Source organism: Sander vitreus, chromosome 22 (genome assembly GCF_031162955.1).
Source record: "Sander vitreus isolate 19-12246 chromosome 22, sanVit1, whole genome shotgun sequence".
Classification (NCBI taxonomy): domain Eukaryota; kingdom Metazoa; phylum Chordata; class Actinopteri; order Perciformes; family Percidae; genus Sander; species Sander vitreus.
The window spans coordinates 6,887,812-6,914,973 of NC_135876.1; the positions used below are offsets into that span (position 1 = coordinate 6,887,812).

At 41.0% G+C, this 27,162-nt stretch overlaps 2 protein-coding genes across 8 annotated transcripts in view; both read left to right on the plus strand.

Annotated features, from left to right (window-relative positions):
- LOC144537348 (cAMP-responsive element modulator-like) overlaps nucleotides 1–3,472 on the plus strand; it is a 6,207-nt gene extending 2,735 nt beyond the window's left edge. Inside the window, exon 3 of one of the 2 annotated variants that reach the window (XM_078281012.1) lies at nucleotides 2,684–3,472. In XM_078281012.1, the coding sequence (XP_078137138.1) occupies nucleotides 2,684–2,849 (166 nt within the window). In that variant the 3' untranslated portion in view covers nucleotides 2,850–3,472. Of the gene's footprint in view, nucleotides 1–2,221 lie in introns of both variants that reach the window. The other variant, XM_078281013.1, reaches the window with a different exon arrangement.
- Nucleotides 3,473–5,338: 1,866 nt separating this feature from the next.
- The window catches only part of ccny (cyclin Y), a 46,032-nt gene continuing 24,208 nt past the window's right edge, over nucleotides 5,339–27,162 (plus strand). For 4 of the 6 annotated variants that reach the window (XM_078280281.1, XM_078280285.1, XM_078280284.1 and 1 more), the window contains exon 1: nucleotides 5,340–6,035. In XM_078280281.1, coding sequence (XP_078136407.1) covers nucleotides 5,882–6,035 — 154 coding nt within the window. In that variant the 5' untranslated portion in view covers nucleotides 5,340–5,881. Of the gene's footprint in view, nucleotides 6,036–27,162 lie in introns of all 6 variants that reach the window. The other 2 variants (XM_078280282.1, XM_078280287.1) reach the window with 2 other exon arrangements.

Sequence of the window (27,162 nt, forward strand, 5' to 3'; positions counted from 1 at the left end):
GAAGATTGATGTTTGTATACCAAGTATGAAGCTACAGCCAGCAGCCGATTAGCTTAGCATAAATACTGGAAATGTGGGGAATGCACCTACTGTACCAGCACCTCTGAAGCTCAACAATTAACTTCTTATATCTTGTTTGTGTAAGAACAATCTTACCGTTACATAGTCAGTTTTTTTGTTCATGTTAAAAAATGAAACTAGATCAATATGTTGTTATTGGAACTCTCAAATGTTAATATCTGTATCGGCCTTAACACATCAGTCTGGCTCTTTTGGAAACATTCACCGTATTAGAGCGGCAAAGATGAATCAATTAGTTGTCAACTATTAAATTAATTGCCAACTTTTTAGATAATCGAGTCAATTTTAATGAAAAAAAGTTCTTTGATTTGTATGGAGCCCCGGAGGTGACATGGAGGAAAAAAAATAAAAAAGAATCCAACAAACAATAAGGAAAGCCTTAGTAGCTACAAAGAATTTCTAATAAGGTAAGCCTGCAGTAATTGACATCAACAGTCAACGACAGTATATAATGACACTTGACGTTGGAATATATTAATTAGTAATCAAAATAAACGATGTATGTATTTAGACAACCAAGGAGATGTAATCATTATGTCGTGCTACTAGCGCCGCTAGCTAGCACACTCCTCTACTGGAGCCCCTGATGGATGTGCATGGAGTGACTACTACACTACTACTGACACTACATTAGGCTGCAGGTCCACTTACCTTGCGCGCGTGTGTGTGTGTGTGTGTGTGTGTGTGTGTGTGTGTGTGTGTGTGTGTGTTTGTGTGTGTGTGTGTGTGTGTGTGTGTGTGTGTGTGGCTTAGTAGCTAGCTAGCGCCAGCTAACCTTAGTAACCTTAGAAGCTAGCGGCGCTAGTAGCATGACATAAAGATTTCATCTCCTTGGTTGTCTAAATACATACATTGTTTATTTTGATAAGCATTACTAATTAATACAACGTGAAGTGTTATTATGAACATTGTCGTTGACTGTTGATGTCAATTACTGTAGGCTAACCTTAGTAGCTAGCTAGCTTAGTAGCTACTAAGGTTACCTTATTGTTTGTTATATTTTCAAACTCGAAATCTCGAGTTTGAAAGTCAAGATGTTTTTTTTTTCCTTCGTTTTTTTTTTTCTTTTCTTCCTCCATGTCACAAACTCGAGGTCTCGAGTTTGAAAGTCAAGATGTTTTTTTTTTCCTTCATTTTTTTTTATTTTCTTCCTCCATGTCACAAACTCGAGATCTCGCAAAAGTGTCCCCAGTACATGTTTTTTTTTTTCCCCTCCATGTCACCTCTGAATTTTAGCTTCGTAAACGTGAATATTTTCTAGTTTATTCACTCCTCTGTGACAGTAAGCTGAATACCACTGAGTTGAGGACAAAACAAGACATTTGAGGACATCATCTTGAGTTTTGGTAAACACTGATCAACATTTTTTTACCATTACAATTTATAGACCAAACAAGAAATCGATTAATCGAGAAAATAATTGACAGATTAATCAACATTGAAACTAACCGTTAGTTGCCTTCTTACACTGTATACCTTTGGAGTGCCCTTTCTGCTGTGCCTACTGTGTAATACACAAACACCTAGTAAATATTAAATGACAATGTATGACAATAAGTGCATGTAATAATAAGATCCACAAGCCTATTATCATTTCACCGCATGATTCTCCTCCATCCAGGGTGTTTAGCTGCTAATTCCTAGGTTGTCTGACTCCCAATGATCTGCTGTGTAACGCATGTTTGGAGTGAGAGCGAGTTGGCTGGCCAGCTATTAGAACTTGTTTTTGTAAGGAGGTCAGTTGTACCGAATGCGGCTAAGTCTGGTTTGCTGCTGAGCAAAATTCCTTACCTCCTGCTTTCAACGTGCTATTTGCTTGCTGCCTGTAGAACTTTGAGCTTACTGTGTGTTTGCTGTAAACAGCCCTGTGTCGCCACCAGCACTTTTTGGGAGTTTGTTTTTCTGTTGGTGATTTTGTCTCCATTATGTGAAGTCCTATCCCGATGGTATCTAATGTCACAAACATGTTCATAATCATCCTCATCTGAGAAACCCTTTTGTATCCTTTGTGTTTTGAGTTATCTTGTTTCCCTTGGTGTGAAACGGATTCATGGCTAGAATGAGTTCTCTGTTGTATCTGGGAGAAAAGCCAAGATGTCCAGGCATTTCTTTTTTTTACAGTAACTATTGTTGCTTCCAGGGAAGCCGCCCGGGAGTGTCGACGAAAGAAGAAGGAATATGTCAAATGCCTCGAAAACCGCGTGGCTCTACTCGAAAATCAAAACAAGACTTTGATTGAGGAGCTTAGAGCCTTAAAAGACATCTACCGACACAAAGTCGAGTGATTTCTTTGATTGTGTGGACTGTGTTGTTCTGCTTCTGTGGGGTGTCTTGAGGACTCTGGTTTTGCTTATACAGACACACACACACACACACACACACACACACACACACACACACACACACACACACACACACACACACACAGTCACTCACACAAAACACTCCTTGTCCTTGCTGTAAAATGTGTTTACACCATGATGTCAATGTTTCTGGCTCTGATTATCCAAAGCGCCACCACCAGCAAAAACAAGAACCTTGTTTCAGGTCAGGGTTTTTATTATCAGTGAGTATTACGAGGAGCTTATGTCCCTTTGAACAGGGATAGTGCCAGAAAATACAGGAAGAGAAAGAAGGACCATATGGACGAACTGCAGAATCGCAACATCTTACTGGAAAAAGAGAATGAGATGCTGAAGGCCGAGCTGCAGTGCTTGAGGCCACGCTGCCTATATCTGGCACCAAGGCCTTCGCAGTTACCACCTTAACTGAACTGCATTAAACATTCCTTTATGATCCTTTTCACCATTTGGCTGTATTAAAATATATAAATTGATAGTGTTTGTGGTGGTCTGTTTTTTTCTATGGTTTGTTCATTCTGTATGCTGACAGAAGCCAAATGTTCAAAGGGAATCAGCTCATCAGGGCTTAGCAATGTTTGTGTTTTATGTTATTCCACTTCAGAAATCCTGATGCAAGCATATTATCACTGCATTTATCACCCATTCTCTTTTGTATTCAATGTAGAGACCCACCAGGATGTGTAGTGCATCTGTATGAGGACTTATCTGCTTCTAACCTGTGGCGTTAATATTTATGTGGGCAGATTTACCCTGTAGTTTTCATAGTTTGCATTGTTTGTACCGATAAAAAGGGAAGTGAATTATGACAACAAATACACGCGTTTGTGGAACTGTATTAACTAACTGTTTTAACTACAGTTTTTTGTTTCGTCTCAGTATACATGGCTGGAATTAGAACTTTTTAACAATCTTCTCTGTTGGTGCATTATTTCTCCTCCGTAGGTTAACACCTTAGCTGGTGTCTTGTTATGATCACACCTTAATTACATTTTTGTATGTATTTACTTTAATAAATTCCTTGCTCAGTCTCTCTGTGTTTTTTTTCTTCCACACAGTAAATATAAGAGCTACATACAGGACACTGTAATATAGTTCCATTATGTGAGTCTCAACCTCAGGTCTCTGGTCAGAACGTGATGTGCTGTCCTTCTAAATTATGACTCAACTTCATTGCTAGGACTGTCACGGACAAAGCAAGGCAATTTCTCTTTTATTACCTTTTATAGATAACATACATGCTGTGGAAGAGCCACACTATTATTGCACAGTGCATGCTGGAAGAAAGGGGAAGTAGAATAAGTATTTAAACACATTTTCCATAAATCATATCCACGGGAATGTTGAAGCTAAGGGGAAGGAAAGATTGGCCCCGGCTTTCAGTGATGACCTTTGCTGACTTAATGGATACAATCAACTTCTCATAAACTCAAGGATGTGTTGCAGTAAAAGGAAAAGTGTGTAGCTTCTCCAGGCACATAACGAATAACCGATTAATAGTTATAATATAGGTTTTCTTTTGTTTTGGGTTGTTGGGTGTCTAAATCATAGAGTGTGGTCTAGACCTACTTAACTACTGTGAAGTATCCTGCGATAACTTCTGTTATGATTTGACACTATCAATAAATGATGGGGACACTATAAATAAAATTGAATTGAATTTTGCATGGAACACCTCAATTAAAGATGTGCAAAATTGTCTACGTTATTATTTTTTGTTTGTGCTACATCTTCACTGCTTTGTGTTTGCCTGCACTCAGACACTCTTAAGTCTGTGATCTTGGTTTGCAAATGGCTGTGTATCTTAAACGTTTTGAAGATGAAACTCGAGGGTTAGAAGAAACCTCTCAACACCTGATGTGGGCTGTAATGTGGCTGTATTCTCGCATTAAATGCAATGCAGTTGCAGTACCAGCAGGCTGCACTACAGCACCATGTCTGATCATGTCTACCAATGTAATCATGCAAAAAAATCAATTCTCATACATTCTTCAGTCTCAGCATCATCAGAGATAGTCTGAGGCATCACACTGTGTAGGCTACGTATTGTCTTGCATGTCATGTAAAACATCTCAAAGGATTAGCATATTACTCAGGATCTAATTTTGTTTATCTCCTGTAATCTCACTTAATCCTGCAGAGGGGTTTAATATGAGCAACTATTCACTCTGGCACAGGCAAAAAAAAAAACGCCCTCATGGATGTGTTAGTCATGAGTTAAGATCAAATAATTAAATGGCACTGACAAATATGGGTAAGAAGAAAGTTACAGATGTCCACGTTTGGGTTCATAACATGTCATAACCCAGGGATATACGTAGCGTACATCCACCTGTTAAAACATGGACAAATTACTATGTATTCTTAGTTTACTATTATTATTCTAACTGTAGATAAATATTGGTGGATTGAAACAGACTATTGATGGACCTCAGGAACTCACCTGAACCCATGACAGTGTATTTTTCTATTTTAGGTTACCACCTAAATGATCCGGAACCTTTTCCATCACAGCCACAGCGCTGTCCTGGAAATATTGTCATGTCTACCTGCATACATGTAAAGGGAATACAGAAAAACGAACAGCAGGAAATGGAATACAGAGTGGATAACTTATCGTAAAAAAAAAAAAAAGATCACTCCAACTGTATGTTGTTCTTTGCATAGGCCTATCGCTTTCAAAGTTAAACGTAATGCCTTTGAAGGACAAATAATGCCAACAAGATCCAGGAGTAGTAGCCTAGATCAAAAGTCGTGGTTAGTTTCGAAGTTTCTTTTTTATTGTAATCATTATTGATTTATGTCGCGCTCTCGTGGGTTAAAAACCACTAGGCTGTACGGAATCCATTTAAAAGTGCGAAGCCATACTTATTGTCGAAAATCCCGACTTTTCGACGAGCACCTGAAAGCCCCACTGCAGCGGATGTAGCAGCAGTCTACACAGTACATCGGCAACCATGTAGCGCTGAGAGCAAAAATATATATCTTCCCCCGACTAGCTAAAGAATCATGTACTCATATTCATTCCCGTCGTCATAAAGTTATAGTGTATCAAAATGTGTTATTGAAGATAACTGGACGCTCAGACCGAAATTGCAAGTCGAGTGAGTCGAGTGTGAAACCGAAGCCTGTTAGAGGCAGTAACGTTAGGCTATCTGCCCTCGCCTGGACGTCTGGAAGGGGACGTTGGGCTACTCTTCTAAATGTACTAACCTACCTTGGTGTTGTATCATCCTTTTAAATGACTGCACTTGTTTTGCTAAGTGTAGTGTAGACTCGGGGGAAGGGCGTGTAACGGATACCGGGGTTTAGTTTGCACCAGGTCTGGCAATCCGCGTTACCGCCCCGTTTTTTCTCTTGTAGTAAAGCTAACAGCACGGCCAGGAGAAGGCTGAAGATACAGTTTGGGGTTTGGACTATAACCAAAACCTGCCTACAACATGGGGAATACAACGTCCTGCTGCGTGTCCTCGAGCCCTAAACATCGCAGGAGCAACCACTCCAGGCTCGAGTCCTACCGGCCGGAGCCGGAGCTGAGCCGGGAGGACACGGGCTGCAACCTCCAGCACATCAGCGACAGAGAAAATTTAGACGGTAAGATGCAGATGCAGTTACCCCCTTTTCACTGACGTGTCTGACTGACATTTAAATAACATAAGAAACAAACACACACCAATTGTTGTTATCATTATTATTGTTGTGTTGTGAAATTGTGATGTATTGCTCTAAAGATTGGGGCTGTAGTAGGCTATTAACAGATGAGAGTGAGAATGAGTGCTTGCAACATCTGTGCAAAGGATCCACCCACCCGTTACACCAATGTTCTACAATACTGTGGGCTTCTTCTTTTTTTTATTGGACTTCCAGCATGTTGGAAATCAGATATGGCAGTTGGTTTACAAACTGGGATGCAGGAGTACCAAGTTAGGCTACTTTTGCTAAGGAATTAGTATTAGTTTCACTATTATCTTCCATCCATATTATACACTAACCTAAAACTCTGGTTCTTTGGTGGTCTGAGCCCTGACCCTGAGTTTGCGTCATCTCCACCATGTTTCTGTGTGTGTGATAAGGTGTTTAAGTTTGGAACAGTGTGTTGAAGGGCAAACGTGAATTTGTGTTCCAGTGGGAGGTGATGTGATTATGATGGCCAGTGTTTATGGTGGGGTGTCCATTCACTTCCTACAGGGAGTTGAAAAGGAAATGACGCAGCCACACATTTCAGTGCTCATTAACGCCAGCACAGTCACGCTTTACTGTACAGTTTAGATCTATTGTCTGCAGGGTTCATCTGGAGGTTTTAGGGGTTCCCCAACAACATGAGATTTAGTGAACCTGCTTATGGCTTTCAAGACATTCACATATTGTTGGAGACAAAATATGCTTTCTTATTCACCAAAACAAATCTAGTTCTGAGATGGTTTTCACAATTTAATTTCTAATAAGGTGTGTAATTGTGTATCATTGACACACACACACACACACACACACACACACACACACACACACACACACAAAAACCAGGTCAAAATGCCACTTGGCATTATAGGCCTATCTCATTTTCTCTGGCATGGCAGGTTTTCTCCCAAAGCTATATTGCTCAGTCTAAATGATGTGCTGTAAAAAAGGCCGGTCAACCTCACTGTACTCCTCCCTTTAGTGGACTCCCTGGAGTGAGTAATCAGGACAGCCTTGGGCTCTGAACTGCACCCGCCTCAGCAACTTTGTAGCTGATGGAGCAGGCATGGAATGGGTCAAACGTGATTTGATCATTTTGTTTTTGGAGCCAAATACAGGTGGCGTGTATGGACTACAGCTGCACATAAATAGATATTTTACACCTATAGTCCATCCATCCATTCTCTGCTGCTTTTCTAGGTCTGGGTCGCGGTAGTAGTGGGCAAGGTAGCCCAGACATCCTCCCAAGTTACTTCATCTTGGGGTGGGTGATGGCACAGTGGATATGACACATGCCTTTGGTGTGGGAGATCTGGGTTCAATTCCCCGCGATACATCAACCAATGTGTCCCTGAGCAAGACACTTAACCCATAGTCGCTCCAGAGGCATGCAACCTCTAACACACACACACACACACACATATATATATATATAGCAATTGTAAGTCGCTTTGGATAAAAAGCGTCAGCTAAATGTAATGTAATGGGAACCCAAGGCATTCCAGGCTGTATGCGATATACATTATAATCCCTTCCAGCATGTTTTAGGTATAGAGGTGTCCTCTTAGTTGGACTGCCTGGAATTACTTAACAGGGAGGCATCCAGGAGTCATTCTAATCAGATGCTGGAACCACCTAAACTTGTGTCATTCCATGTGAAGAAGCAGCAGTTCTGCTCCGAGCTTGTCCAGGTGAGCCCAGACACCTAACAAAGGAAACTCAAGTTTGGTTGCTTGTAGGCATGGCTCGGTATGAGATTCTGACGGTATGATAACCGTCAGCAAAAATATCACGGTTTCACAGTATTGCGGTATTGCAATGACAGCTTTAAAATGTATTATTTTGAAATGCTTGGGTAAAAAACAACAACTTTTTTTCCATTGAACACAATGCATTTTATTTTGAAACACACTGGCAGGGAAAGGGATTTCTAAACTGCACTTTCTGTCCTTGACGACTCATAAAAAACACCTCATACCGCAGGAACGGTATGACGGAAAATATAAGTGGTTTTGAAACCGTGACTTTTTTCAAACCGCGGTATACCTTGAAGCCAGTAACCGGCCGATGGCTTGTGGCTTGGAGCCACACTCTCATTCATACAACCATTATCCAAAGTTGGAACAGTAGTGTATCATTTTGACCCCTATCATACCAACAAATAAATAAATCCAGAATTAGTTTGTTAAAGTCAGCATTTAGGCCACCATGAGACACTACAGTAAATATCTCAAATGTAATTCTTGATTAAGGATGCAATGACTAGTTGATTAGATTGATGAGTTGCTAAGAAGAAAAATGTAGAAAACTGTTTCGATAATCAGTCGTTTCAGGCATTTGTCGAACAAAGATCCTAAACATTTGCTGGTTTGCATACTGTCACAATGCTTTAGCTTAATTTACAGAATAATAATTAGCCTAAAACTGACATTTGGGTATTTGACTTGGTAAGAAAATGCTTGCTGTACACGTAACATTGGGCATTACGGTAAGTGGTAGGTGTAAGGATCCCACAGTCTTCTCATTCTTCCTGCTGATTCCTCCCATTCTGGATCCACTTTTGTCTTCCAAAAAGCTCTGTTTTTCAGTTCGGCAGCTTATAAAAACTTAGTTATGGCTTATTTATCATGTTGTTAGTGCATCCCACCACACAGCAGCTTTTTGGCATTTTTCTATAGTTTGCTCACAGACGGAATTGACAAGGATGCACCTTTATGCAATACAAGTCATGTACGCAATGAATTGTTTTCCACTCTGATGGGGAACACTTAAATGTGCTCTGTCTCTATGCTAACCATGGCACTCTGTACTTTGATGGGGACGCCCTGCCTGATCAAAAATGAAGCTGTCTGCTGACAGCTGCTCTGCTCTCTGCTAGGTTCACATTTTAGAGAATGAAATTACTATTTTCCTCATTAATGACGTATTGTTTCACCCCGCCCGTAACCCATCTGCTATTAATCAGAATGTTGCCGGGGCCACGGATATAGCTGCATCCCACACATCACTACTACGTACATTGGAAAAGAAAGTTGATTGATCTGATTTATTGATCTCAGCATGCCTTTGTGTAAAATAGTGCTGACTGCCTAAACATTGTTGATATTGTAACATATGCGTTTCCAGTCCATAGATATTTATATATGTGCGTCCCTCTCTTGAGCTTTTTTTTTTTGGACAATCATTTCCTATGTTGTTGTTTTTCACTCTATGGGGCCGACGATATACGTTTGTATGCGACATAAAACCACACGATGCGCGTTTCAACAAGGTATTCTGTGCGATCGTAGGCTTTCCAGAAGCTTTGTAATCCAGCCTGGAACTACAGTGTCTTTTGTACAATGAATCCATAATTATGAATCCATAAATCAAGTTCCGTAATGTTTGATATCTCCGCATCGCTTCAAGCCATCGTCATTGTGATTGTTTCGCATGAAAGCTAACATCTGGGCCTTTCCAAAGAGGACTCCCGCGTGACCGTAGGCCTTCCAGAAGCTTTGTAATCCAGCCTGGAACTGCAGTGTCTTTTTGAAGACACAATCGTTCCGGAATGATAAAGCCACAACTGAACGGTTATTTATTTATCTTTTCGTATGAAAAGGAAATTACATTGTTTTACTGTTAGCCCCGGCAATTTTGACTCCCAGAATGCACAGTGAGGTGAGTGTGTTGACCAATCAGAGGCTGTTACTTATGCCAGGCCAAATCACTTCTCTTGTGTCAAAATGTCCAACAAAAAAACACAGAGCCTGGGATTGTGCATTGAGTAAATGTGATGATGGAAGGAAGGGGCGAGCAAGAACTGGTTTTAAGCTGGTTTTTAGTGTTTGTCCTGTTTAAGCTGTTCTTTAGGTAATGACCCTTTGACCATGTCACTGGCCCTATCATGGCATTCCATCGGCCAGAAGACTCCTGTATCTATCCTGTGGAGCAATACTACTTGATTCAAGCAAATGAACATAGGACATTCATACTGTAGGTCATCATGCCCAACCCCGGCTATATACAGTATAAAGAGCTGGTATAATCTTGAGGACTTTGTGAACAGTAAATATGGAAATGTGCAAGGAGACCATGTGACCTTAGGAAGATTTGATATCTGTTTTATGAAAGAGGGAGGAAATAGTCACTCAAATGTTTCTCTTGCTTGATCATCTCTTATAAAGGAGGGCACCTTGATGGTAATCATTGTTATATTTTATTTGGTTATACCTTGAACAAATAGTATGATTTTGTTTGCATATAGCCTAGTGCATAAGCCTGTGTGTGTGTGTGTGTGTGTGTGTGTGTGTGTGTGTGTGTGTGTGCTTCGTTGAGCATGTGATCACAGAAAATTCAGCGACGCGAACTGCTGATAGTGGTGACGACACTCTCAAACTCTTGCATGTGCACGGACAAAACCCACACAGTGCTCCTCATTGAACAGCCTCCTTACGAGTTTGAGAGGCTCTTTCGGATGGCCCCTCTCACAATTACGCTGTGTAATCTGATTTGCCTGAGCAATTGCTTGCTCTCTATAATGACCCTGTGTGTTCTCTATCGTAGCTTATACACCAGTCAGAGATAAAGAGGCTAGAGATTCATGCTTCACCTGGCAGCTTATTTATCTCCATTTATGTCTATTTGTGTTCATGCTGTCATGCTATAGTGGTTGTATTTCATGCACGTATTAGGACAGAGATGCTGTACCATGCCAGTACTCTCAGGGTCAAGCACATCACTTGTCTTTGAGTGTGATAAAGACACATCGACCACGGGTATTTGGACCTAAAGGGTAGGTAAGTTTTATGGTTGCTATGAATACAAAGGTTGCGCATTTGATTGATGATGGATTGATTGTTGATTGATCCTCCAAGGGGAGGAAATCACTTGTGAAATACCCCCGCTCTCCGGCTGGTGTTGTTTAACTGGTGGCTTGTGTGGTCACCGAGCAGATTCCACACTCAAGATGCTTTCCAGGCTAAATGCATTTAATATGAAAAATGCATAGGTAGTTACATAAAGATACTTTGTTGTTTTTTTAAAGTCTATAAACGCTTTTTTGGAAATTGGGTGTTGTTGGCAGGCAGCAGTGATGTGGCTATAAAGGCTTTATGGTCATGGCTCCACACATCATGAAATAGCCCTTAACACTTTTATCTGAACCTTTTTTTTTTTTTTTTAAACAATACAAAATCAACAATAGAGAGTGCCATTGTTATTACATTTTGAATGTAAATAGAAAAAAAAGGAATAATACGTTCTCAATTTCTTGATCATAAATCACAGATTCACTGGAGCGATTTCCAATATGTTGCCCTTTTTGGATCTAATATTTTTAAACGAGTGAAGAAACGGCCCTTTTCTCAGCTCGTTATAAGAAAAATACAAAGCTAACTGAAAATCAAATAACTTGCCAAACGTATTGCCGAAGCAGAGATTACAGATTGTCATTTACATATAGTGCACGCTGCTCAACATAACTAGGTTCGCCATCATTGCAGCGCCTCAAGGAGACATGGGAATCCTTTGCGATTTCCAGCCCCTCCAAACCAACAGCTAAGCTATTTTTATTTATTTTTTTTTAAGCCTAATTTGATAAGAGAACATCGGAACGCTGTATTGCTGCACAGCGGCTCTAAGTAAAGGTAAACCGAGGCCCCTTATGATGTCGTCAGAAATGAGAGAGAAAGGAAAGTGAGATGGAAGATGAAGACAGATGGATATCTCACCCTGTTTGGGTTTTACTTAATGCAGACATCTGTAAATGAGCAATGGCTCCAGGCCCAGCATTCCTCTCTGTCTCATCAGTGTTAAAGTTAGTTATTTCTGGAGCACCCCCCCACACGCACGCACGCACGCACACACACACACACACACACACACACACACACACACACACACACACACACGCATTGATGAGTCTTGCTTGCAGGCTAATTGAAATCTGGACATGGATTATTCATGCCTGGTTGATGAGCCTGGGGAGTCTCCTAACTATGAATTCCAGACGAGTTGACCTAGATGTACGGGGTATGATCTGATTTTGTTTTGATTGTTGCTGAGGTGAAAACTGCTCCTTTTTGTGTCTGTGTTTTCTCTGTCCCATGATGCACACATTTAAATGTACATTTTAGTTCAGTTTTCCCATATGACTCATAGCCAGACAATGCATCAAACCTCAATTTCTAAGATCGGCAAAATCACAAACAACTATTAAAAATGGCATGTGAGAGCCATAATCTAACAACACATTTCTGACCAAATAAATGGTAAATACATGAATAGTGTCCATGCCCGCCTTTGCGTAGAATTAATTTATTCCCTCTATTTCAATTATTTTGGCTCTCTTCCTGTTTAAGCAGCAATGTAAGCTAGGTTAACTAGCGATTATTTTCTTTATCGATTTTTCTGTTGATTATATTTCTTAATTAACTGATCAAACCAGATTTAATAGTTTTAGGGTGACGTGATCTTATATTCAGGGAGTCTAATTGTGGATTATAATTAATATATAGAGCATTAAGCACTGCATTTGGCTAAACAGTAGCACTGATTCCCTTAGTCGCAGGTTTAAAGAATTGAACTGATTGAAAGAGCCAAATTAAAAGCAGTCTTTTTCAGTGAATTTGTCCAAGAGAGCCAGGGGTCTCATTTATAAACGTGGCGTATGCACAAAACGGGGCTGAAAATGTGCGTACGCCACTTCCCACGCAAAGGTTGTGATTTATAAAAAACAAACTTGACGGGAGAATGTGCGGTCCTCCACGCAAACTCTGACCCACGCGTACGCACATTTTGGAGACAAAATAGGAATTGGCGACGCAGATGGTGAGGTGGTGAACTGAAGTCAGACTGCAGAAAGTAAAAACGTATTAATATGCCTCACGCACATTTTTTCACTCCATATCATCCACGTTACCATGAAGATGAAATCCAGCAGTGTTATTTGCGCTTGTACTTAGTGATACTTGTTCCATAAACACCTCCAACTCAAATCTTTAATAAAAATGTGTTCTTAATGTTTAATCGGCGCTGTCTCGCCGTCACATCGTTCGCTACAGAGCGCATGGAGGAGAAGGGGATAGCCCAACTGCATGGAATACAGGATAGCATCAAATACCCTAGCATTAGATAACGGCAGAACACAGTGTAAATAACTAAAAAAGTCTGGAAATACAGCCGTTAAGCTCTCGCGCAATCATTACCCTTAATGTCCTTGTTATTGGTCCGAACTTTAATACTGTTCGTGACAAAACCTGCATGACGAAAAGTGTTTACCTATTACACTTTCTTTCGTCTTCAAATTGTATCCCGGTGTGGGGATACCACTAGTTGATGCTGTGGTGGCAAGGTGTTAACAATCACAAATTGTTGTAAACAAATACTGCGGTGACCCCCGTGCGTAATGCTGCATGATGGCACTGCTGGCCCTGCAGGAGGACCCCAAACCCCCAAATGGAAGAATCAGGAGAGAAAGAGACTTCAGGGACCATGACGATGACCGGCTAATATGCTGATTTAGATTCCCTCAAGCTGAGCTCTTGGATCTATGTATTGAATTGGGTCCAGTAGGACAACGCGCCGGAACCGTGCCATCCCGGTCCAAATACAGGTCCTCGCCACTCTGGAGGCAACCGGCTGTTTCCTGAGGGAAATGTCAGACAGCTAAGTGTTTTTTTTTAATAAGTATTATATGTAAACTTCAACTTTATCAGTAAGGCTTGTTTGGATAAAAAAGCCTAAATAAATAAATAATATATAGTTCTGTTAAATCTTATTATAGACGGTATATCGAAGCTGTTCCTGAGTGTCGTAATACCTGCCGTTTTGGACGTATTATTAATACATGTAGTTATAGATCAGGTTTCCCTACACTGTGCAAGAACAGGCTGAAATTATAATTCAATTTGCAGCAATTCCTGAACGTCTGAGAAGTTTTTTGCTTTTTCTCCGCCAGTCATCATGATTCGGTCTAACAACTGCCAGTGTCATTCATAGACTGATTAGCATTCACGAGGTGCTTTGCAATGACTATTTATGGTTAAAAATGGGCGTGTACAGGGCGGGATAAGAACGGATTCAAGTACGCACACTTGTAGGTAATCTGTGATTTATAAAGGGAACTTTGCTTACACGTGTGCGTACACACGGTTTTATAAATCTGACTTTTTATTGGCGTACGCCATTTTGGGCTTTTGGGCGTATGTACACTTATAGTAAGGATCCTACGCACAGTTTTATAAATGAGACCCCAGCTCTTTTCAGAATGCCCCTGAATACAGTTTGATGAGCTGTCTGAAACCAGGGCAGAAAATGACACATTTTGGGGGCAGCCTCTCAGAGTTGAAATCTGACAGATTATTTGTACATGTCACCTTGGCCTTTTGGAAATTATAGTTAATTATATCTTTTGAAATTAGTTTTTCCACCATTTTCTCAGATTTTACAGAAAAAAAAGATTAATCAAGAAAATTCTGGGCAGATTATTAACAATGAAAGTAATTGTTAGTTTCACCGCTACCTAAATAATCTAGGGGAGCTGGATTTTTCCTCTTGCGTAGTTTGTTAGGATTTATAAATGTATGTGTCTAAAATATTATGCAATAAATGCACTGTCCCTCTGGATTCAGAGCCTTGGGGCCGATGTGAGGGCAGGCATGTCTGACCTTTATAGCAGCACCTACAAATGTGTTAAACTATCTGGTATTTAGTGATGTGATGTGACATTTCAGTGTAATTTGTATAAGATGATGCTTATGCATATTGGTAACATTCTTAGTACAAACACATGTTATAGCAATGCATTTTTTTTAGAACTGCAACTATCACTTTCATTATTGGTTAATCTGACAATTATCTTTAACATTCATCGTTTTGTCAATAGAATGCATAATTTCTGTTGGTAATATGTCAGTAATGTCGGTGCATCTCTACCCCAAATGGAGTGTTTTGCTTGGTGTGGGATGTTCCTCTGTACTGCTGAGGGCACCGTCTATTTCCACCACTGACTTTCTGCTGGGATTTCTTCTCTTCCCATTGCAGTTTGCTGAATTACAGTTAGGGCAGTTACACCATATTCACTGGGTTATCTTATCAACACTGGTGTACCAAACTTTTGTTTGTACATTGGAAAAGAAAGTAGATTGATCTGATTTATTGATCTCAGCATACCTTTGTGTAAAATAGTGCCGACTGCCTATACATTGTTGATATTGTAACATATGCGTCTCCAGTCCATAGATATTTATATATGTGCGTCCCTCTCCTGAGCTTTTTTTTTTTGGACAATCATTTCCTATGTTGTTGTTTTTCACTCTATGGGGCCGACGATATATGTTTGTATGCGACATAAAACCACACGATGTGCGTTTCAACAAGGTATTCTGTGCGATCGTAGGCTTTCCAGAAGCTTTGTAATCCAGCCTGGAACTACAGTGTCTTTTGTACAATGAATCCATAATTATGAATCCATAAATCAAGTTCCTTAATGTTCGATATCTCCGCATCGCTTCAAGCCATCGTCATTCTGATTGTTTCGGATGAAAGCTAACATCTGGGCCTTTCCAAAGAGGACTCCCGTGTGACCGTAGGCCTTCCAGAAGCTTTGTTTGCTGAATTACAGTTAGGGCAGTTACACCACATTCATTGGGTTATCTTATCAACACTGGTGTACCAAACTTTTCTTTATCCTGGGACAGTGTAGGACACAAATGGTAAGCCTTGCTTCATACTTCACAAACCCAATTCATCGACTTGACTTCATTTTGGTTTTGCTCACGAAAACACAAGGAATAACAAATCATTTCACAGGGAATGGTTTCCATTTCAAAAACAAATTGACTGATTCACAGAGTGTTAATGAAAACGCAATTGCCTGTGACAATCCCATTCTGGTTTGTCCTTTGGCTTGACTCGGCCTACACGTGGGAAGATGCATTTACTGCCCACAAATTACCTGCTCGCGTGTTCACTCATAGTGCTGCTGTCTCTGGAGAAATTCACATTGTAATGGTCTTCTGCCTGTTTTGATAAATAGAAAGAAGACAGCCTCTGAATCACTGCAGGAACACATTACAACAACAGAGAGTGTCTTCATGTAACAGAAATTCATTCATTTCCAATGCTAATGAGCTGTAACACCTATCACATTTCTTATACACTATATTGGTATGGAATCTGTGAGATCCCCAACTTGGGAGCATACTTAGAGGGGGTAAAGTTGGGTGTAGTTGGTACTTGAGTTTATTGTTCTGTTAAGTTTAAAAGTGGATAGTCTAATTTTGCAGAATAATGCTACCATTGTGTGAAAACCTTGATACTCTACTTTGTTTTACTAATTTGGTTTTGCATTGTGCTTAAACAACAAATAGGAAAAAGATTAGGGCTAATAAAAACCCAATGCAAATGTATTTTTTTTTTAAAATAAAAGGACATTTTCTTCCTTGAATTGTTAAAACATTTTTGGAGATAGTACATTATATGCGGTTTAAATGTGGTACGAGTTGTAAAGGTGAATAAAAGAAACCTCAGGGCGCTAAAAGAAAGTCATCCTTAGCTAATAGAAAGAACAAAGATGAGAGAGGCAAATGTTGGGTGTGGAATGTCAACATATTAAGCACTTATGGGCAGAAGACCTGTTAAAGTAGTCCACACAGAGCTATTAAAGGTCCCATGGCATGACAATTTCACTTCATGAGGTTTTTTAACATTAATATGAGTTCCCCCAGCCTGCCTATGGTCCCCCAGTGGCTATAAATGGTGATAGGTGTAAACCGAGCCCTGGGTATCCTGCTCTGCCTTTGAGAAAATGAAAGCTCAGATGGGCCGATCTGGAATCTTCTCCTTATGATGTCATAAGGAGGAAGGTTACCTCTCCTTTCTCTGCTTTGCCCGCCCAGAGAATTTGGCCCGCCCATGAGAAAGAGAGAGACATCATGGCTTGAAAACAAGCAAAGTGGTAATTGGTCAAGGCCAAGGGGTTTCCTTCATGTCTGCTCTGGACTTTTGGTTCTCCTTTTGATTGTCAGGGCAGGTTGAGACTGCTTGAGAGAAAAAAAAAACTAAAGGATCTGTGAAATAAATTGTTTGTCTTGGTTTAGTCAGTGTTAAGCTCAGGTTTTTTAAGACAGCTGTGTAGTGATTGTGAAGCATGGGAATGCCAATAGCCTTTGTAATCCAAGTCTTCACCTAAACATTTAGAGTGTCTTCCCCAGATATCAAGAGTGTGTGCCTTTCGTAAGCTGGATGAATAAATACTGTGAATGCCCATGGTTGAGTGAAGTAGATTCCCATCAGTACTCTTGAATAGTATAATTAGAAATCCCCTTGAATAATGCAATCTGTGTGTTTGCTTGCCAAAGTGGTTCTTTCAACCACATCCACACTTTGTAACTCGATGGCAATTAGATGTGGTGTTGGGAAGCTCAAGAGATCGTTTGGGCACAGCTGTCAGCAGGCTATTTGCATTACAGGCAAATTTGTGCTGCAAAATGGGAGAGGCAGCTTGTCTTGCTTTGAGCAGAGAGGACAGAGACATCCACATTCTACAGACTGATCAAGTTTACGAGGTTACGCTTTGTGACCATGTTTGACCTGACTGAACTCTTCACAATAGGATTTAACGCAGAGATTTACATGTATTACCTCACCTTACACTCTAGTCTGACCAAATGAAAGAGACACAGTTTCTAACCAAAAGCCACTCGTTTGTGCCTGAACCAGACAGAAGAATAATTGGCGTTTTGACCCAATGTTGAAAAGTCCCAGTGGAACCAAACAGCGGTTAACAGATAAGACAGTGTTGGATAGGGCTTAAGCTTGATTTATGGTCCTGCGGAGGCTCCACGCAGATCTTTCGCCATAGCCTACGTAAGTGGCCTGAAGTTTATACTTGTGCGTCGGCGTGTGCGTCGATCTCAGCAGGGCCGGCATGTGTGTGTGGGGAGTGTGTGGTAGAGAGAGTGAGAGAGCGGCGGTGATTATCTTCGGAGTGAGTAGCGACTCTAGAGTCATAGTGGGAGAAACAAAGTGTCTCCCCTGTTCTTTCTGACCACGGTGGGAAATCTGTAGCAGGAAAAGTTAACCCTCCCCTTGATTTCATGTTGTTGATGGAGAAGGAGAACTAGGAAATGAGTCGGGCGCGTCACCGCGACATGTTACATTTTTCGAGAGGTGCACGTCAGGCTGTGGTGTAGGTCCGTGTCTTCAGGTACCTACGAACATAGCCACGGCGTTGATTTTACGCAGAAGTATAAATCAAGCTTTAGTATTATGAGACCAGTGGTATACAGAAGTACAAGTCTGATGTCAACAGGTGGTGGGGATTACAATGATGGTGAAGTTTTAATTTCTTTCATCAATCCTATGACTTTCTCTACTCTTTAGTAATTAATAAAAACACCCTTGTTTTAAAGTTGATAATGATCCATATATAAAGAAAAATAATGTGTCATAGTGGTAGTGTATGATCTGCCTAATATCAAAATGTATAGCATGAAACATGGCTTAATTTCCCTACTATCAGTATTAGCAGATATTTCCATCTGTAATCCACACTGGCAACAATTTTCCCATTAGTGCATTGCTTAAAATTGCACACATGTACATATGTATTATATTAGCGTGTGCTTTGAATTCACATGTGAGCTTTCATGTGACTTTTCATGTATGAGAAATGACTTCACAATCACATGATGCTCTCTTCTGTAGAAAAAACAACAACGACTCATGTTTAAATAGCTCACTTCTGATATAGTTGGGGAAGTAGAGTGAAGCCATGTTGTTGTGCAGATTCTAGTGGAGTCGGGGCTAATTTAGACAGATAATTGAGCATACAGCCATCCAATGGGACCACAGGCGTTGCTGGTGGTTTGGTGAGCATGTGTGGAGGTAATTACCTGCTGCTGATTTGATGTTGGAAGTTGCCAGCATGGCGGAACAACACCTGACAAGCTATGCAGTCAACAACAGATAGCTTGACTGGGCATAATGGTTTGTTGCAATGGTATGCTTCAGTTAATTATGGTGCAGTGTATGTGCCATCTGTTAATTTCCAGCACAACGGATGTGTGACATTTAAAGTCACAAAACTATAGAAAGGTTGATATGAACAGCATCCCTGGACCATAGATTTCACTGATACAAATCCATTGTTATTCTGGTGTGTTTGTGTTGATGTAAATGCATGTGTGCTCATGCCTCTATAGTTTATGCCTCTATAGTTTATAAGAGCCTTTACCGCTGCACGTCAGCCAAGCAGGAGGCAGGACAGCCAAGCCGGTGTAGCCAGTTTCATTGATTAAAGTGGAAGCCGCTCCACATATGCATAATGTTTTGTCCAATTTTGTGTTCAGTGTAGCCAGCCTGTCAGACTGGCAATCAGATCGCATATTGATGATCTCGAGAGACCACATTTGGATGATTTGAAAATATAAGCGATCGGCTAAGCCTTATGCAGACACAATGATATTTGAAGACTTTTCTCCCAGATATACGTAACTGATGCAGATCCCTGATAGGGATGCATGGATCATGTTCTGCAGGGACAGATGGTCAATGGCAGGAGAAGATCTTGGGGTGGGGGGTCATATTGCCTTTTGAAACATTACATGTCTGTTATATTGAAACATCTTGCGTGATGCATCTTTTTTTTAGGGCTGCAACTAACGATTATTTTAATAATCGATTAATCTGTCGATTATTTTTTCGATTAATCGATGAATCGGATAAAAAAAACAAAAAAGCATTCATTTACATCAACTCAATACATACTTACATACTTGTTGTTTTAGTTAATAGTTGTGTAAAGGTAAGTAACCCAAAGAGCAGATACACACACACACACACACACACACACACACACACACACACACACACACACACACGTGTTCACTTGAAGCTTATTCATTAAATTATTACCATCATTGTAGTAAGTGCAAGTTAAGTTCATTTGGACACCACATTTAAACACAGCTTAAGATGACCAAGTGCTATAAAAGAACTTTAAAATGAAATTAAAAAGTACAACACACACAAATATATTTGTCAACAATAGCTGATATGGGACAAAGCACAGAATATATACATGACAATAGATTGAAAAATGAATGGGCCAAAAAAGGCGAGTGAATAAAAACGTGTCTTTAGTCTTGCAAATTCTACCACCCCTGCTTTACTACTGTTATTAACGAGCTAACGCTAGCTTGTCATGCTAGTCAAGCTGGATAACGAGTAAACACCACACCAGCACCAGAAGAGCTACTGGAGGGACGTCACGTTCCTCACTTCAAAACGGAACAAAAGTAGGATACTGTAGTGACTTTACCCTGCTGTTGAACTCCCTTCCTCCTCATCAAGGACTCCAACATGTTTACGTTTTAGGTGCTGAATCATCACCGTGGTGCGCCCGTGCCGCGCCATGTCGCTTTTGCTTATCTTGCAATTAACACGTTTTCGATTTATTTAGTGTGAAATGCTCCCACACCTTGGATGACTTAGGTCGTACTGATTTCTCTGCCTCCGCCGTGTGTTACAGAACAACGTTACGGGTCTCTCCGGTCTCTCTCCGTATTTCCTCTACCCCCAGCTCTGCTCTTTTTTCTTTTCTTTCATGCTGCTCCGCTCTGCGCTGCTCCGCTCTGCGCTAAACTCAATTTATTTTTTTATCTCCGCAACTAAGTGGCATATTGATACAACGAATCGATAATGAAATTTGTTACCAACTTTTTTAATAATCAAATTTTATCGATTCGTTCTACAGCTCTAGGAGTCTCAGGAATGGGGCATGACTATATATCTCCAGGAAAATGTGATTGTTTTAGAGCAGTCATGTAAATGTGTAATGCACAGGTTATTTTAAAGACCAAGGTTTAAAAAAAAAAGTCAGTTTTCTTCACTGCAAGTAATTATTGGAATGTTGTTGTTGTTGCCTGTCCACCCAGCTGCCCCTTTGCTGTCACTTAGTGTGCATACTGATGGATGTTTATGTCTGTGAGAGTGTGCATGTGTATCTGACTACATTTGTCTGTTCATAAAGACACATTAAATGTTTTAAAGTTGTGACATTCCTCAAGATATTGCACAGCAAGGCTTGCTTGTTTTTCGTCATCTCCTCAGCTATGTCATTTTCTTTACTGTCAGCTGTAAAGTGCACACATTACTTTCGTGCTGTTTTACCAAACAGTTCTTGTCAATGTCATCACAGCCCCTGACCCCAGAGCTGTGCAGCAGAGCTCTCTCAGCTCTCCTTTTTCATGGTCTGTGCACAATGTGAGAAAATCAATGTATTTATCGTCCTTCTGCAAACAGATTTTTAGTTTCAGTTTGTCACCATTGTCATTTACCATTCATTGGAAAGGATGCCTTTTGTCTCTGCTAGTTGGTAGAGATGTTCTGATACCAGTATCGGTATCGGCTCCGATACTGCCTAAAACGCTGGTATCGGTATCGGGAAGTACTGGAGTTAATGCACCGATCCGATACCACGTAATAAAGCCCTAAAGAAAAAATACGTTAATAAAAGAAAGTTCTGTGGCGTTCATGTTTCACAAAGAGTTTAACCTGAGCCAGACCGACAACAAAGATAGAAATAATATCATATCCATACAGGGATAGTAGTATACAGTTCTTAAAACATAACATATATGACACACTGGTATCGGATCGGTACTCGGTATCGGCCGATACGCAAGTTCAGGTATCAGAATCGGTATCGGGAAGCAAAAAATGGTATCGGACCATCTCTACTAGTTGGACAGTGTGTCAAGGTGTGCATGTAGTGTAAGAAAGCAATGCAATGGATTCTCTTATAGTGCTCTGTGTCGCACAGTGTCACTGCATCATCCAGCACAATAAGCATCAATTAGTACAGTGTAGTGTAGGAGCAGATGAGAGAGAGAGCGCAATAGAGAGGAAGAAAAAGACAGCGAGCCAGGCTGTCTGTCTGTCTTTGCCTTTGATGGGCCTGCCTGTACTATCTGAATCGTTTCAAGCCAGCGTTGCCTAGTTACAGTGAGCAGAGGATGCAGGGATGGGAGGGGAGGGAAAGAAGGAGGGTGGGTTTTTGGTTCCCAGCTGGGTGCAGAGTAAATAAGTCCTCTCCCTCCCCATGGACTCTTTAACACCTAACGTCCCTTACTTCTATGTCTAACTCTTGCTCTCTTTTTTTCTTGCTCTCTCTCTCTCTCTCTCTCTCTCTCTCTCTCTCTCTCTCTCTCTCTCTTTTAGCAAAAAATGATAAACATTTTGAACACTAGGGGCCCTATCTTGCACCCGGCGCAGCACAAAGCCCGTCTTTGCTAGTTTAAGACCGACGCCGTTGTCAGTTTCCCGTCCAGCGCCCGCGTCGTTTAAATAGCAAATGCACCTGCACCCATCTTTGCGCCGATGGACGTGCTGGTCTTACAGGGAGGTGTGTTCAGGTGCGTTCTTGGCGTATTGCTATCTTGAGGCAACAGAAAGTGATCGCGCCATTGACCAACAAAAACCTGGTCTAAAGTCAATAGCGCAGCATTTCATTGTTATTTTAACAGCGCATTAGTAAAATGTGCCTTGGCTTATGCACAGCGCGCGCACACTATGCTTGTTACACACACAGGGAAGCACAGCAGCACACAAACATGCAAAAGATTACAAATAAAAATATTACGGTGCAAATCTGCCATCATAATAGCAATGCGCCAAGGTCCAAACGCGCCTGGCTTTTAAAGGGAATGGGAGATGATCTCTGATTGGTTTATTGCATGTGATGCCCAAAACACAGCTGTGAATTAATGAAGACACTAAGTACAACCCTTTTGAACCAAGCGCCCGGCGCACGGACCCTTTTTTCTGCCGTCAAACTAGCAAAAGTGGATTTATACACGCCCTAAACGCACCTGCGCCAGGCGCTTCACGCCGTACACTTAGATCGTTAAAATAGAGCCCTAGGACTTGATGCTTTTCTTTGTCATACACAGACAAAACAGGACTCTGGAAATTATTACAGCCATTAACTGCATTTTATTGACAAAAGCTATTAATCAACAAATTAATCAGCTGATGAATTGATATTCTGTAATGAAAATAATCTTTAGTTGTAGCCCTAATTACAGCTCGCATCAGCTGATATACAACATTGCAAGAAAGTCAGAATATCAACACGACATGTGATTTGCACCTTCATGATTAAATGCATCTTTGTGTAAGTGTGGTAAAGTTTGCTGCTCTGCACTTCACACACATGACTTGTTAATTAAACAGTGTTTCCAGCACTGTAGCGTGTTCTCTCTCAGCATTTCTGACGATGAAGTTTCTGTCTGTGGCTTGAGTTCATTTGTCTCTTCACGGATTGTGCTCGTCTCTGCTCATTCTAACTCGCCATTTACTTTTCTGTATTCCAAACAAGTCAGTTGTTTCAGCTGAGGAAAGCACACAGGACCTTTTTTTCTAGAAAAGACCAGACTGTGGGTCTTCAGAACAGAAAATGTACAGGCTAACATGATTACATGTGTAGGCTGAATCACTATAGTTTCAGAGGAGAAAATAGCAGAATCCACATTTATGTTAGGCAACTTTATGTCTTAATGTCATTAGTGTACATAGCCTCAACAAGCAGATGGAAGTATAGCAGCTGAAGTTGCAATGTCATTACATTAAACTAGACTGTTAAGCTTAAGTGCCTGGGAAAAAAAATGAGCTACTGGCCTCACTAAATGAAATGTCGATAACTATTTGTGAGTGTAGCCACTTTCTCCTTGCCTTTGCAACATCTCCATCTGTCTGCTCTTGCAACATCATTCGCTGCTGCCTCCTTTATCCCCTGGGTATACTAATATAGCTTTGAGAGGTGACAGAAAACATCTCCTTTTTTATGATGTTGTGCTCTGTCTGCAGCATTTAAGCTTTTTTTTTTAATTTCTTTGGGAAAACTTTTCCTTCTCTTTTGTCCTCTTCCCTGCTCTGGGCTTCATTTCAGCGTCACCTAATAACAGCCATCCGTCAAGTGTAAAAGTAATCAACAGCAGGGCTCCACATCCGACACATCAGTATACATAGCCAGGTACATTGCCAGGGAACGTCACTGTAACAAATCACTGTGATGGATTGTAGGAATGTTGGGCTGGTTGATCTAATATAGACCTCCTAACACAGAGCTGTAAGGCTGTACTTTTGGAGCTCCGTACAAGGTCTTTTGGACATGTGAGTCCAGGATGTTTTCCTGTCTCGGGACAGGACATGGAGGTCTAGGCAAAAAGGAGGTGTGTTGTGTGTTTGGTAATGTATACATGGAACTCTGACCTTTCATGGACGCATTTGTGTGCATGTATGTATGGGGCAATGTGTGAAAGGGCACGGATGTCTTAAAACTGCTACTTTTTTATTATTAATTATTATAGAATGATGACGTTTTCCCATAGACATTTAAGGAAATGTCTCAACAACTTTTAGATGGATCGCCATGGAATTTCTGAAATTGACTGTGGCTCAGTATTCTTCACATTCTCGCAGAAATATGTGGGGATATAGTGAAACGGTCTCTCGGCGTTTATCTTTCACCAAGCATTTCACTCAAGTGGCACAGCCACACTTCCCACTTGTTGTCACGCCGCTGTGGCTTTTGACTTACTATCGACTGCTGCTTGTAATCTTGTACACATATGCCTCATCTTAAGACATATTAGTGGAAACAAAATATGATGACTGTGTTCTACCAAGTGAATGATCTGAAACTGAGAAGTTGGTGTGATGCTTAAAATCAGAGGCTTGTGAACACACGCATACGACTCTTTCGACTTTTCGACTCTTTCGACTCTACGTTTCCTTGACTCATTCTCCTCCATCCTCTTGTCCCTGTGGGCTTTTCTTTGATAAAAGCTCAGCTCTTTTCCCGTGATGAGTCTGCAACACTGCATTGAGTTTGGCAGGTGTTGCCGATCAATGATACGGGGGGTGGTTTAAGCTGTTAGGAAGAGCTGTGATGCTGCTGCTGGGGGCTTGTTGTGTGTTGTGTTCATGTCGTCGTGTGTAGAGAAAGCTAAAAGAGGGTGAGTTATTAAGCATTCGTCTTTCATTCAAAGACAAAGACAAAGGTTAAAAAAAGGCAGTTTGTTTGATTTATCTTTACTTCTGCACATTTCCTGACTGGAATATGAGCAGATGGGATATTGCTGTTAAGGTGTTTCTCTCCATTAAAATCGTATCAGTGCAGCTTTAACTCTGGCCCGCTCCTTCTTATCGCACACACTGTTCAAATGAAAACACAGCGGCTGTATCATTAAGTGATACAGTGGTGAATGCCATAACACAGATAACATACTTTCACAGAGGTGCAGGGAGTTCATACCTCCGCTGTGCTCTGCAAAGTGTTTGGTTATCCAAGGTGAGAGCCACCTAACTGTCGAGACCTGCCATCTGTCGCACATTCAGGGTGAATACCTCACGCCCACTGAGCGTGTTAACGTCAGTGTCCTCTCTTTTTGATGTCTCACTTTCCTTCTTTCTCACATTAAAAGACACAACACTTACGTAGGCGTAATATCAGGGCCGACTCCTAGTATCATGTGGTGCAGCATTCGTGGAGTTTGCGCTGTGATAAGTTTGATCTGCTCCAAACTGCACTCCAGAGGCGGGTTTACACCAGAAACAAAAAGTTTTTTTGTGTCATTAATAAAAACTCCATAGCAGAGTAATCAAAAACAGATTATACACAGGAAACAATGTAATGTTTCTTAGAGCAAGATAGGCTTCATCGTATTTTCCTCTTGACTTGTTTTTTGTGGTAATTACAGACAGCTAAGCACGTTGTCTTGTCTGTCTCGGAAGCGTTAATCAACCACCTGAATCCGACCTGACCCAGACTGTGTGTGTGTGTGTGTGTGTGTGTGTGTGTGTGTGTGTGTGTGTGTGCGTGTGCGTGTGCGTGTTTGAGAGAAAGAGAGAGGGGAAGGACTGTTGCACTCAATGTTTCTGTAACTTATTAATAACTTACGAGCACTGTTTTGCCATCCACTTGTCACATTGCTTAAATCTACGTCAAAACATTAGTTCTGCATCACATTTACCCCCTCGCGCCCCACCTGTCTTGCCCCACACACTTTGAAAACCGCTGGATTACACTTGCACTAAAAAAAAAAAAAACATTCAGTAAAATACTGAACCCCAAGAACTATTTAGCCTGAGACTGTTTAAGTTTGATGATCTATCAGATCCTCAATCATTACACATCAGTGGTCGATCAAGATTGCATCATTTCAAACATCAACAAAACAGTCTGAATCGAAGTTACAAAAACAGTATACAGTGTCACACTACAACCATGCAGCTGTTCCTTTTAACATACATATTTTTCAGACAGCAGCTACATCTTGTGCTCTTTTCTCAAACACTCCATTAGAAGATGTGCTGTGTGCGTCTTATCAGAACCATGTGGGCGTATTGTTTGATAGCATGGTGCTGACAGCCGGGCGGTGCCGTGCTGTGCCATCTGGATCCCCTCAGGCTGGAAAAGCTCAGCAGGCAGCCAGTAAAGGGCCTTCCTGTCTGGGCTGATGTTGGCTCACAGGGCAGGCAGGCAGCATGCCAACAGCTAACCACAGTAATACAGATATTCCTGTTCACAATGTAACTAACAGCAGTATAAAGGCTATCAGTTTCCTCTTGTCCTGCAGGTGGTTGCAGCTGGTCGAGGTGCATGTTTCAGGGCTTTCCTGGTTTCAAAATGAGGCACGGGTGGCAACTGTGATCTGCTGAACGTGGATTGTTTTTTTTTTTTTGAATAGGAAGAAAACTCAAACATTTGCCAAGTCCTACAATGACTATAAGTTATCCCTCCTTCCTTGACTCTGTATCAGAATTAACAGTAGGGGTTAATACACAATGCTGACAGGTTAGAAAAATGGATCTCTGTGATGCAAGCACTTCATGCAGCCAAGTGTAGCTGCTAACTAGTATGCTATGGAGGAGGAAAATGAATTCAACCAACTCAACCGTTTGTTTTCAATATCGATAATCTCCTGGAGAAGAGATAGCGATGATTTACTGTTTTTATTCATACTGTATGTAATTGACAGTTTAGCTGACAACT